Source organism: Euwallacea fornicatus, chromosome 25, assembly GCF_040115645.1.
Source record: "Euwallacea fornicatus isolate EFF26 chromosome 25, ASM4011564v1, whole genome shotgun sequence".
NCBI classification, from domain to species: Eukaryota; Metazoa; Arthropoda; class Insecta; order Coleoptera; family Curculionidae; genus Euwallacea; species Euwallacea fornicatus.
This window is the reverse complement of record NC_089565.1, coordinates 1,285,184-1,299,010: the sequence shown is the minus strand read 5'-3', so window position 1 is coordinate 1,299,010 and position 13,827 is coordinate 1,285,184. Positions and strand designations below refer to the sequence as shown.

Sequence of the window (13,827 nt, the reverse complement as noted above, 5' to 3'; positions counted from 1 at the left end):
TGGATTTAAAGAAATTTTAATATTTAGCATAATAATAATTAATATCACAAATTTAGAAGTAAGTGCCAAAAGCTATCTGGTAATAGTCAATATGGAATGCTTAGGTTTCACCTTGTAGCTTTTCAAAGTCTCGAGGCTCATACATCTCACATAACTATCCGCGTGTTTAGTTAACAACAGGGGTTCCTTAAAATTCTTTCCCTTAAACTTCAACTCACAAAAAAACTTTCTCGTCTTAGGGCCGCAAAATTTAGCCCTCCAAATTATATTATCATTAGTTTGGTTCCAGCTGCAGTAAAATATACCCATAGCTTCGTTAACTAAAAATAGCTCTTGCTGTTTCTGAAATATTGCTATGAAAGACTGTACGATTTTAACGCTACCATGAATCAGCTTCAAATGATTCACCAACAACTTGAAGGGCGCCTTCAATCCACATTCGTCAATTGGGCACACGAATTGGCAGAAAGTACAATTTGACTCATGGTCTAATATGGCTGGATATAGCAGCTTTTGGGAACATCCGTTTTTCTTGTTTATGCAACGGTAATTGTAATTACAAGTTTTATTTTCAAGTTCTATATTTCTCTCCACAGTAATGCCTTTATTGCATATGACACACGTTTTCTTTTCATTGAAACAGCTGGAACATATGTTGTGTTTGGAAGAGCAAATAAATATTGGAGCAGCCAAATGACAGGCACAGTTTGAACATTTAAGCTCTGAATCCAAGTCCGTTTCTGCTATCGCGCTTAAACTTCTTACACTGGCATAGCGTTGAAAGATACCGTGCTTCTCCCTGTCTTCTGAAGTAAACGTCTGGGATCTTTCGAGTAAATTTCGTTTTCTCTGTGTTTCCCTATGACCATTCCAAGTGAATCTGTGGGTCTCATCCAAGCTCAGCTTTTTTTCTCTAATTTCAACTTCTGGTGAGTTGCCTTCCTTAGGAGTACCAAAAAGCTTGTCCAAATCTAACAACGACCCCCTGAAGTGCTCTCCCCCATTCTCTTCGATAGCATCACTACTATGGCCTGCTTCACTGTCACCAAAGTCTAGAGGACTTTTGGGAGACTCAACGGCCACGCTGATTGGACTCGATGGATTGAAATCGCCATTAACTAGCAACCGACATTCGACGCTGTCCTCTTCTCCCAGACATGACTGAATGCATTCCAAGGTAACACTGAAATGCCCATCTTTGATTTCAACGTCTTGCTTGGCTATTTTCGCACCGGAAGCAGATATTTCAATATCATAAGTTAACTTGGAGGCGATTTTATCTGGCCCAAGATATCGAAGGTATATGTTCAGACTGCCCTCATTTATCCTCGTTTGGAGCAAGTAGATTTCATTATCAAAAAGTAGTAATCGATTTTCTGAGGAGACTAGTAAAGACACATTTACTGACTGAGTTGAGTAGAGAAGTTCCTCGTGCTCTTGGCTGAAGTGTTCAAATATGTCATCGGAAGATCCTTCCCAACTACAGCCGTACTTTTTGTCTGCAGGACAGAGGTATATCGTAGTTATCATGGCCTTCGAGCTGAAAATTATATGCAACGTATTAATATCGTGGTTCAAAATAGGTGTCAATATACTTAAATATAAAATATTTCTGGCTGAGTCCGATATGTTATAATGTCAGAGTTACGGAATAGTTCGGGACCTATCAGAGTAGAGTTTGCGACCTCTCAATGAGTGGTGACTATGAAATGCGTTGAGGACTACACAGTTAAAGATCAACAGTTCTGATGAAGACACGTCCATACTACCACTTTGCCAATGACAATGCTGTCATTGTCAAGAAACCCTGAAGTCTGAGTATATCAAACCCACCCCTGGCAAATATCAAAACTCCCATATTTTTATATGGGATTATGTCATAGATCATGAAAATATCTTAGGAATTATGGATGGCAAATTATCGATATGAGGTTTCCTTAAATTACCCTAAGAAAACAATAGTGCACATACGGTAATATGTATGTGACAATTCTTAAATCTAAAAAAAAACTGCACAAGTTGGCAACACACAAAATGTGTAATTAGTACATAGTATTATTGTCCTGTTCAAAGTCGTTCAATGCGTTCTGTAATTAGCCTACTTTCTAATACAGTATTTTTGTGCCTAATAAAGTTGGACGGCTTTGACAAAGTTCAAAATACCTCACTAGTTGTCGGCTCCATGAGAAATGTATCAAATTGCTGAATTAACGAAAAAATTGCGGTTCTTTCATGCTAATTTAATACATCGTTCGTTTTTGAGACACTCCATGGTTATGCATCCTCGTAGTGATCTGTAGGAACACTTTACTATAAACAATTTTGAGTCGAGAGAATTAGAGCGTTTACTTGCTACAGGTTTTCAAGAAATAAAACTTACCTAGCATTTTTAAGTTAAATTAAAATTCGAAATAATGAAAGAAACTTTTAATTGACATCAAATCAAATGTCCATATGAAAAGCATTCTGAAACTTGCAATAATACAAAAATAAAAAAGTACGAATTAGAAAAATATTTAAATTTCTAGTAAATTTTGTTGAAATAAGCATTGCGACAAATAAAGTTTCCTTCGCAACAATTGCATACCATAATGCCTTGTGACGTTATCATAATGTATAGTATCGTGTACATACAGGGTGCGCCGACTAAAACGAAACAGAGCTGTTTTCTCGGTTGATAAAGGAGTTACGGAAAAATGCTCGGACACGTCAACTTTAGTGTGGAGGGTGAAGATTTTTTATTAGATACTTCCAGTGATTGCCTTCACCCCCTGAGCACAGGATGAACCATCCCTAAAATTTTAAAAGGGAAGGGAAGTCAAGTGATACATCAAATTAAAGGCTTTTTGAAGGTTTTTATGGCGATACAAAAATTTTTTACTTTGAAGCAGCCGCTGATGAATAAACCGATTATTTCTCCATGAACACTGCAAATACAAAACACAAAAGCACCTAAATCAATTGTTCAAAATGTTATTCGTTAATTTCCTGACAGTAAAATAAATTTGCTTCGAATCGCTGTCGTACCTTCTAGAGTATTTCGGGGGTGATTTGGCGACATTCATTAATAATGCGATCTCGTAAAATTTCTAAAGTCCCTGGAGGAGTGGAATACACTTTCGATTTGAGATGCCCCCATAAGAAAAATCTAATGGAGTCAAATCTGGAGAACTCGCAGGCCATTCAATTGGGCCACTTTTATCAATCTAATGACCGGGAAAATTGTCATTTGGAGGTGCCGAACCGCTAAAGCATAGTGCGGTGGTGCACCATCTTATTGAAATGTCAATAAGTTTTCTGAATAATCCGGATTATTTTCCACAAGATCTACTAGTTGGGGATAAGCAAAGTCTTCCGGTAACTTTGACTTATGAGCTCGCAAAACTGTAGTTGGAGGTCAAAATCGTCCTCGTTTAATTCTTGGACAAGTTTAATTTTGTAGAGGTGAAATTTATATGATTTTTAAATTCCGCGAATGCTGGTTGCACTTACTCCAATAGAAGTCGACAATTGTCTTGTACTAGTTGTTGATTCTGAAACTATTTGCCCTAAAACCCCTATCTACACCGCTTCATTTCTTACCGGACATCTACGATTTGTTTTTACATTAAGAATTGATCCAGTTTCTCTAAAGCTCTGTACTAATTCCAGCACATACTTACGGCTTACATGCTCGTTCCCATAACGTTGGTGGAAAACATTGGCTACTTGGTTCGCACATTTTCCATTTACGAAAAATAATTCAATAACCTCAATTTTCTTTGCAGTGGGATAAACCATTTTTAACAATTAACACAAGCGATAAATTACCAGGTTATTTGAGACTCACAAACCAAATGGGTTCAACATTCAATGTTTTTGATACTTCCAGGTAAAAACGTGTTGATAAGGATTTTATTTTCAGTATAGCAAAAAAACATGGAACTTTATCCATTTTGAATTCCTTCTCAAAAACCTTTAGATCGCACCTAACTCCAACAGATAAAAAGGAAGAATGTTAATTTGATCATAATATAAAATTTCTATTTCTTTATTCATAAAACACATTATTATTATCTAACAAATCCATGATTTTAGCATAAAATTTGGTTCATGAAGAAATAATCGATTTATTCATCAGCGGCTACTTCAAAGTAAAAAAAAATTGTATCGCCATAAAGACCTTCAAAAAGCATTTATTTTGATGTATCACTTGTCCCCTCTTCCCGTTTAAAATTTTAGGGATGTTTCATCCCCTGTTCAGGGGTGAAAGCAATCACCGTAAATATCTAATAAAAAATCTTCCCCCTCCACAGTAAAGTTGACGTGTCAGAGCATTTTTGCATAACTCTTTTATCAACCGAGAAAACAGCTCTGTTTCGTTTCAGTTAGCGCACCCTGTATGATATACAGCGCGATACAAAAAAGCAAAACCTTAAATTGTTTATGAAACATCATAATATTGGTTAGTTTGCAATTATAGATAAGTGGCCTGTTTGCGATTTACGGAGAAAGAGTTCAAAAAATATTTTTTCTATTTGTTTATAGTAATTTATTAATATAAATTGCACAAATTAACAATTCGAAGAGGCTCTCTAAAAAATCAATGATGAATGTCACTTTTGATGGGACCTAGATTTACTGAATGTAAAATGCCGTTCGGAATATTACGCGATAAATTTCATGGCAGGTATACAGACATTTCTCATGGTAAATCGGTAATGTCCGCTGCAGAATAACGTGTCCTACATGTTGAAGTTGCATGTGCTGATTGGCTTAAATTATTTGACCTGAAAATGCTTGATAAAGCTTATTTGAATGGAAGTGGAGGAGTGAACAACATCCCTGAAAAGGACCGGGCGCTAAAGCTCGTCTATTGAATCACGAACCAACAGTTGGTTTGGTAGAATCGGAATTGGTGCTTGAGTTACCCAAAACGAATAATATCGCTATCGACAAGTATCGCAAATTTATTTATTTTAACGGTAACGCTATTTTCATCAAATTGTTTAAATCCTGGTTCAACGAAAACAACTTTTGACCCGTGGTTACATTGTACCACTGTGTGTAATGATGGTATCCCCAGGATTCGCTAATTTGGAATTAAAGGGAGATTTGGCAGTAAGACTTCTTGAATCGTAGGTTTAACTCGGTTCTGCTAAAGTTGCCCCTCGCATATTGTGAAAACACACAAGGAATTTATTTATTTTAGTTCCTATTAATGGAACAGAAATACATTCCTTCTGGACGTTAAAATTGAGGGTTTAGGTGAACCGACTCAATATCCTCAATATTTCAATGCAAATTCAAAAATCGACCTAAACGTTCTTTAAAATGTTTGACTTGAAAGACCACCCCAACATCCCATAAAGCTTAACTAGTTAAACTGACCTTGATTCACTAAGTACTTATTTCCTGAAGAAGAAATTGTGAATTTGATTTGAGTAATTGATAACATACATGAAATCTGAACATTTAGAAGACATGAACGAGTTGAAGCTTTTGAACCGGTTAGTTTAGATTATTTCTCTTGGTATCTTTTCAATTATTTCGCATGCTAAAGCCAGGTTATTTGGAAAAAAGGCATTGAATTTCTTCATTACACTGAATCAGCTATAGTCGTTCTAGAGAAAGCAATATGTAACCCCTTTGCTGCAAGTATGTTTGGGAGTTCGTTTCTTCCTTAGCTCTTCTCTCATTGTTCAGGCTCACAAATTTCAGTTTAAATAAAATAAGGCAATTTAAACTATATTACACAATATCGTGAATAAACGGGTGAGAGTGGAAAGGGGGGGATCAAAATATACGATATTGTGAATTCCACTCCATACTTAAATAAGTGTTTCGTTCGCTTGTCGGGTGGAACACAAATTTCCCATTTTACCAAAAAAAAGTGTCTCTAAATATTCTGTTCTTATGGGGTTTATTGGAAAACAAGCATAAGCGTTTAAAGAAATGCAAAACTGAAGTGGTTTTGTTAGTAGCAGAACCGTTCAAGTTTTTCCACGGAAAATATGGCAGTCTCTTTTAAAAATTTGAAAAAAAAAACTTGGAAAATATCATTAAGCAGAAAACTCCATTTAAATATCATTAAACAAGGTTTGGAAAATATCCTGGAAATTTCCGTTATTTATATCAAAGAGATCCATATTGCCTGCAAAGAGGGTGACATTTTATAAAAATAACGTTCTGACAAGTCGCGTTCTCTAAAAGTATGTGGATTTATCACGAAATTTTGTGAATAGATCGATAAATCCACATTTTTCATGGTTGGTTTGAAATCTGCTTATTATTGCATGCAAGAAGTTTGGAAAAATATCGCATTATTACATGAAAATTTCGAGTCCCATTTCAATATTGTTTATGGTAAGTATCATTCGTATGTGCCAAGGAAACAATATTTCTTTCATATACTTGATACCGTATTCAACACATTCGTGCACCCCTAGACATGGCAACTTTTAAGCCGATATAAGAGGACTCGGGTGCCATATTACAGACCACAAATTAAAGTTCAAAGAGTACTACAAAAAATGAACCAAGATACAACGCAATCCATGGTCATGCCAGGTGAACAACGAGAATGATCGATATGGCTAAATTGCTCAACAGATTTCAAGAAGCTGGTTTAACCCTTTGAAATTCAGCAAAGTTCTAAAAAAATTACAGAAATATCTGACAAATTCGAAATAATTGATGAATAATTCTACTTAACCAGGAAAAAAGTGTTACTTCTTTGGTCGCATTAACTCAGCTAAAAATGAGGATGTCTCAGGTATGTCTGACAATGCATCTAAAAATGTTGAGGGTGAGAATCTGCAAATTGACGAAGTGGAATACACTGGTCTCAAATATGTACAGGGGAACTTCCCTAACTCGAATCTATAGCATTCAAAAACTTAAATTCCAGTCAGAGAAAATGCTAATTACAGATAAATGCACTGCATTATGTACATGTATATACAGAGTGAGTCGGGAGGATCGCGCCAAACTTCAGGAGCGTGTTGTACATGAAAAATAAATGTAAAAAAACTCAAATGTTGTTATCCGATTTTCGTTTGTTTACAAGTTATGACGTAAATAAAATTAAAACATAAAATTTTAAAAATTTATAAATTTCATAAGAAATTCCATAAATTAACGTTTGGATATCATGGATATCTTAAAAATTTCATATGGCATAATGTTAAAATTGAGAATTTAGATATTTTTATAAAAATGTATGTTTTTTGCGAAAATGAAGAGAGCTAGACATAGGGAACCCTAATGATATTTGATAGATAACTAAATTTGGCATCTAACAGTAACATAACATACCGGGTGTCCCATTTAATTTAAAAAAGTTATTAACAGTTAAAAGTTGAACGAATTTGGCGCTATTTTTAGAACACCCTGTACAATTCGTCGACTTTTTGAAACTTACAGTACAAAATTTGGTCCCTTGACGGCTTCCTAATAAAATTTTGTTTTAAAAACTTAAATATGGGATGAGAGATTGGGTGTTGAAAATTATCTTGCATCTTGACAAAAACTGAATTATTTCAAAAACTGCTAAAGTTAGATACCATAAAACTTAATACAACTTAATTTTATTTTAATGGTTGAGTTCAAAAATTATATAATATACAAGGGATCCCATTTAAAAAAATGCAACTTTGATCAATTACATGTGTTTGGGACATTCTGTATACTTTTAAAATAATTTTAAAATGTAGCTCTAGTTAGTCTGTATACACCTAAAAAAAAACAGTTAAAAAATCTCTTGACTTTGTCACGAAAATCCGAGGCGTTACTCGTGGCTCACCCTGTATATATAGTGTGTACATTTGAACATACATGCTTTATTACAAAAAACAGTTACCTACAGTATGTACTAAAATCTAGTAGAATCTAATATAAAATACATACATGTGTTAAATTAGATTCTTATTTGAAAAAATCGGTAACTTTTTTTGTTTAAATAAGGACCATTTCTCTTTTCTTTGTTCTTTTTATGTTTTATATCGATCTCCAATTGCATCAAATAAAAACACAGTTGTAAGAGTTGGTACTACCATCCGGTCCAAAACTCTCATTACGATTCGTTTTCTGTAAAGCTGATTAAGATTTTTTTATAATTCCCTGGTCTATTGATAGTAAAACAGAGGTTAAATTAATAGGAAAATATTTCAGTTTAATGTTTTTTAGTTTCGCTTTTAAATTTTTAGATTTTACAAGACAGTCTTAAACAAAGAACTTTCAGATTTGTGCCAGCAGATTCGAGCCATTTCTCATGAAATTCAATGGTCTTCTTTGCCTTTTTTGTTATTTTCATAATCGATATCAAATGATTTTATGCCTTTAAGACAACGTGGATTTTTCCGTAACGAGCAATTGCAACTTCCCCGCTCATATTGCTTGCGACCATAGCTTCCATTCTCTCCTTGCCGATTTTGTCACCAAAACATTTTTTAACTCTAAATGCTAAAGTTTTGTCGAGTTCTGCTTCATTTGTATTAAAAATATCATTTTCGTCGCAATCTCTGACTAAATCAGGTAAAATGTTATTTCCAATCCTCACTACATTATAAAGCTGTGAAAGCACTTTCAGCATTTAACTGCCATTTGAAGGATATTATGAGTATTTTCAAACTTAGCTAACTGTCCTACACTAGCTGATGCAGCTTAGCGATCCAAAGCAAGAGAAAACTCTTTAGCTTTTTCTCGAATTAGAGTTCCTGAGAGAGGAAAACGTTTACCACGTGAGGTAGTAATCCACTTTTGCATAACTTCATTGACATCATTATTAATACAATTTGCAAATTTTTATTTCTTGCACAAATTAAAATTAAAGTCGCCTTGTTTTAACAAAGGTTTGTCTCTAGTTTTTAAAATGATCCCAATGGAACCTCAAATTGTTCTGCAATGTAATTTTTTCTCTTCACCATTTTTCCCCTGAGCAATTAATTTTCGCTTTTCCTCCAGCGTTAAACATTTTAAATCTCGCTGCATCACCTTAATACGACGTAGAACTACACACATATTAGTGCACAAAATACATACAAAACAATCATTAAAAATCCTTCTCCCTCAAATACGAAAAATTAAGGTTTTATCTGTCATCACTCATCATCGCAAATCGGTAAATCCCTGAAATAAATCTCGGTTTCAGTTTCAGAAATATTCGGGTTGCAGAAATTCGACTTATGAAGATAAAATTACTTAGTGCCATTGTGAAAACTGAATTTTGAATGTCCGAATATTCGGTTTATATAACATTTCGAGTAAAAAAAAGTCAGAATTGCGGAAGTTCTTGTATATTCAAAAGGCAAAACTACTATGCATCCATGTACTTTAGTTTATTTTCAGTTTACAAAATTTTTTCCTTGCTTCTGAGGACAATGAAAAACTTCTCGTTCGATCGTTAAGGCGGATTTTCGTCTGTTCTTTTAGTAAAAGTAAATGTCAGTCGGAATTAGTTTTAACTGAAAATAGGATGGAACTGCACCGCGCTTACCATCCCTACTTATGTGCGACGAGTTATTTTCAAACGAAATAGAAGAAAAAACGAACAATCGGCCGCAAACGTACAAAACAGATTAAAAAGAACAAAGTTTCAATAAAATAAATTCGTTAAGTTTCATCGGGAACAATTTACCGAATACCCCGAAATACGTGACACTTTGTATAATAGTTTTATATGTGGAATAATCTAGAGTATGATATCTATATATGCGTTGTGTGTGTATATGTACATATCTCCGACACCTATCTAAGGAATACCTACTACATACCATTTATTTTAAAATAAATGTTCAGCTATGAAAGAGATATCCAGAAGCGATCCACCTTTGGATACGACACTAACAATCATAAAACCAATAATGATACATGTATAACTTACCTTTACTACAGTCTTCTACAGATAAATATTAATCATATGACGGAACTGCTTGTATGTGAAATTTATGCATACCGGCAACTTAATATTTTGCGCTTATTAAATGAATAATACTGACATTAGCAAAAAGTGTAGGTACCACTGTTTGCTGTAATTTGACGACCAAACCGGCAGTGATAAGGCGAAGTGGTTTAGGTATGTCTATGATAAAGTTTTTATCAGCAGATTATTACTAAACTTATAATTGAAGGTCATGCGCGGAATACGAAATGAACTCGATAGGTACCGAATTTTGCACCACATGAAATATTTTAGGTCATCATTATTACAATGAAGTAATCATTAAGAAGAAATGTGTTTTGAAACCGAAGACGATGTTACGTATCAACGTAAACCTACTGAAGAAATTACTGCTACTTATGCTGAAAGAATGTTGCTGGTCGGGCTCTCATTGAATTTTATATTTAGCAGTGGTGCAGAATCGCAACTCACACGGTATTATCGCTGAGACCTCACATGTTTAATAAATTTTCAGCCTTTCGTTCTTTTTCGCACAGCAGAAAACAGCGGCCAATCCCGGATCCACGTTTGAAAAAAAATCTTACAGACATCGTTTTATGCTTAAACAAGAAGGGCATATGTTAATGAAGAAGGTTGGATGTCGAAGAATGTCTAGCCCGCGAATTAAAAGAGTGCGGTAATGGTGCTGAGATTCTTAATTTACAAGTTAGTTTTGTTTCCCGCCGATTGCAGATATCGTTCCAGGTTCTCGAAAAAATCTGAATTTAACATAAATAAAACAATTCATAATTACCAGTTGAAAGAGAATTGGACAGTGACACGTTAAACATAGCCGATCACGCATGGGATATTGCTGGAAGCTTCAGAGTTTCCTATTTAACAAATTCTAACCCGATGAGCGTGATAGGACCGTGAGATGGTGCAGAAGGACACATGAACACTGAATCTTTCATAGCCTCTCTCTCTTGAATAAGCGTCAAGTAAAACCACAATATTATGTTTGTCGATTTTATGCGTATTTGACTGACCATAATAAAATCGTGCAGTAAAGTAAAACTGTTGAAAAAAGACTGAGCGTGAAGAGGACCATTAAAAAAACGTATTAATAGCCGATGAAAAATAAAATCTTATTCTTAAGTCTTTGCTTTAAATCATAAGTATTGTTCAGTTGAAAAGAACGTGATTAGGGCACGATTTTACGAGACCTTTTGCTCGTCTTATTCAATACTTCATTCATATCTATTTGAATGTAATAAAATGTCACATGCTCAATTACGTTTTTGCTTCTTTATTGTACTATTGTACTACTAAGATTTTTTTTTAAATACAGGCACATTAAACAAAGATTACAATGATGAAATTGAGATTGAAAAACGAAGAATGTTAAAAAAGATTAAATGCTCTGAGGTGCCTGTTATTGAGATTTACTAAAAATGGCCATAATACCACGCTGCGGTACAGCAATGAGCGAAGAAAAGTGGTCTTCAGTGTGACACCCCGCTTCTAAGGAAAATAATCGATTAAGAAATAAGCAACAATAATCAAGGACTTTATTGTACAACTTAGTCAAAAACTATCAAAAACCAATCTGAACGACGAAAAATCGTCACTGTTGGCTTAAGGAAATAGGAAGCAATAATCGAATCTCGATGATAGTGAAGTTGTTACAGGAAACAGAATTTCTTAACAGGCTTGTCATAGTTAGTTTTGCTGTAAGGGCGGACAGAAGTACTTTGGTAGATAAGATTGAAAATCCAATTTCCAAATTTCCACATCCAACTATCAAGAAAATTTTACACGCGAGTTGCAAACAGCATTTTTCCTACGATTCACGATAGCATATAAATAATAATGTACAAAAGAGACAGTCCAGCCATTTTTACACATGTGGAAAAATAGGTCGCTTTAGATATTAATATACGTAAGGTCTGTGATAGGAAGGTGGGAAAAAAACGATACAAGTTCTACAAACACTTTTTTACTCCCTGTAACCCAAAAACGGAAAATTCCTGATACCACCCGGTATCAACACCCAGAACACATCCCCTCTTAGTGAGAGAACCAATAAGATGGAACAGCTGTCCACCCTTTTTCTCGCGGATACGAAACCCTTAACATTTTTCTCACCTTCGCTGATAGACCTTATAAACAACCCTCTCTTCCCACACTAATCTTGAGAAAAACTTGAGACCAAAAGCCTGTACCACTTTCAGATAATGCCGATTAATGATCTTAACATAAACAAGAAATCTGAGGAGGTTCATAGCAGCCTTTTACCATTTTCTCACACTTATCTTAGGGAGAATTTAAAGCCACAACCCCGTGCTATTTTCAAATAATTGATTAATAGTCCTAACATAGACAAGGAATGCTCACATACATATTAGTACATCAAATCATATTTGGACGGTTGTACAAAGAACAAGTCAATTGGGGGGGGGGGGGATGAGAATATCAATAACGTAGTTCTTGGAAGACGATGCTTTTGCTCATCAAAAAAACTCATTAAAATTCTAACAAACAGGATCATCAATCAAAATCATCAAAAAGGAAAAGTCTTTTAATTACAGGCTCACCCATGTCAGGTGTGTGTCCGTCAGTACTGAGAGCAACGGCATGACGAGTCGAAAGCACCCGCCTATTACACGAAGCTTAAACATAATTCGCTACTTAATACTGATAAGGCCCTATAGGCACAAGTCACAACTAAATAAAGATATTGTTACATTTGAAAGATATCAAGGTAATTTTGCAATTTTTTAAACGGTAAACCAGAATTATATATAGGGTGTTCAGGTCAAGGATTTAACCACGTATTCTATGCATGAAAATAATGCTAGTGTTCTATATTAACTAAGTTCGAGAATTTTTGTTAAGGAAATACAGAATTTTTTTAAAATTCCAATCTTTTAGAGATCCCAAAGTTTTTGAGATATTTATTTCAAATCATCTACATAAGTTAATAGCATAATTAGACGGATATTTTTCATATTACTCCTTGGTAATTAGGAACTGACTAAATGCAAACTATCCACAGACATGGATTGGCCGTGGACGACCAATTTCTTGGCCTTGTTGGTCGTCTAATCTAACACCTCTAGATTTTTATGTTTGGCGCTTTATAAAGGAAAAATCTGCTCAAGAAGAACTTATAAGACGAATAAAAAATTCTGCTCTTAAAATGATCGTTCAGAATTTGAGAGATGCTCGGCGGTCTTTATGGCGACGTTCTAATTTCAATATAGAACATAGTGGCAGTAATAATCATTTGATAGTGAATAAAATTATTTTGTTATTACATAAATGATCACTGTTCAATTTATACTATGTTTGAAGGTACCGTTGTCCTCTTGTCTACAATTATTTTTTATTTCTCTTCTGTTCGCTTTATTCGTAGATCGTCAACAAATAAGTTCTTACCTCTGTTTGCACTGAAATAGTGCGTCGAAAAATGTTACGTCAGTAGAATGTCGGAAATGCCAGAATTCAATCAAACTCTATTTGATTAAGAAAGTATCATGCTTTACTTCACCACTTTGCAAAATAGAGACTCTCGTATCCGAACACCCAATATCCGAATACTCTAATATACGCACATTGTATTATCCGTATGTTCTGTTCTCCGGATAACATTTCGTGTGATCTATATGAGAAAGACGTACTTTTTTGTATTTGACCGGCTAAATGTGAACACATTTAGTCTGAAGCAGATCACAATGGCAAATAAACGGAAACTATTGAAGAAAAATACATAATAATTAAAAATTTTGAAAATGGGTTAAGTGCAATGAGCTAGACAGTCGTCATGCTGATACCAAATCATCCGTTTAATCGCAACTGGAACGTTTTCCAACAATTTCGGGAGATGCGGTACTTTTCTGCATTCAATTTTCCGTTAATGAACTAAGTTCCCATTAACTATTCCTCAATAATACCGCATTATACGT

The 13,827-nt window shown here is 34.6% G+C and overlaps 1 protein-coding gene across 1 annotated transcript; it reads right to left on the bottom strand.

Moving 5' to 3' along the window:
- Window positions 1-10,047, bottom strand: LOC136346903 (uncharacterized). The gene is made up of 2 exons (XM_066296445.1): window positions 9,863-10,047; window positions 1-1,540 (listed from the first exon to the last, which is right to left on the bottom strand). Exon 2 carries the CDS (start codon window positions 1,528-1,530, stop codon window positions 73-75), a length of 1,458 nt encoding a protein of 485 aa, XP_066152542.1. The 5' UTR covers window positions 1,531-1,540; window positions 9,863-10,047; the 3' UTR covers window positions 1-72.
- Window positions 10,048-13,827: the final 3,780 nt, after the last annotated feature.

Bases quoted from the DNA above. Each gene is read 5' to 3' on its own strand.
- LOC136346903 (XM_066296445.1), bottom strand. From the start codon at position 1,530: ATGATAACTACGATATACCTCTGTCCTGCAGACAAAAAGTACGGCTGT.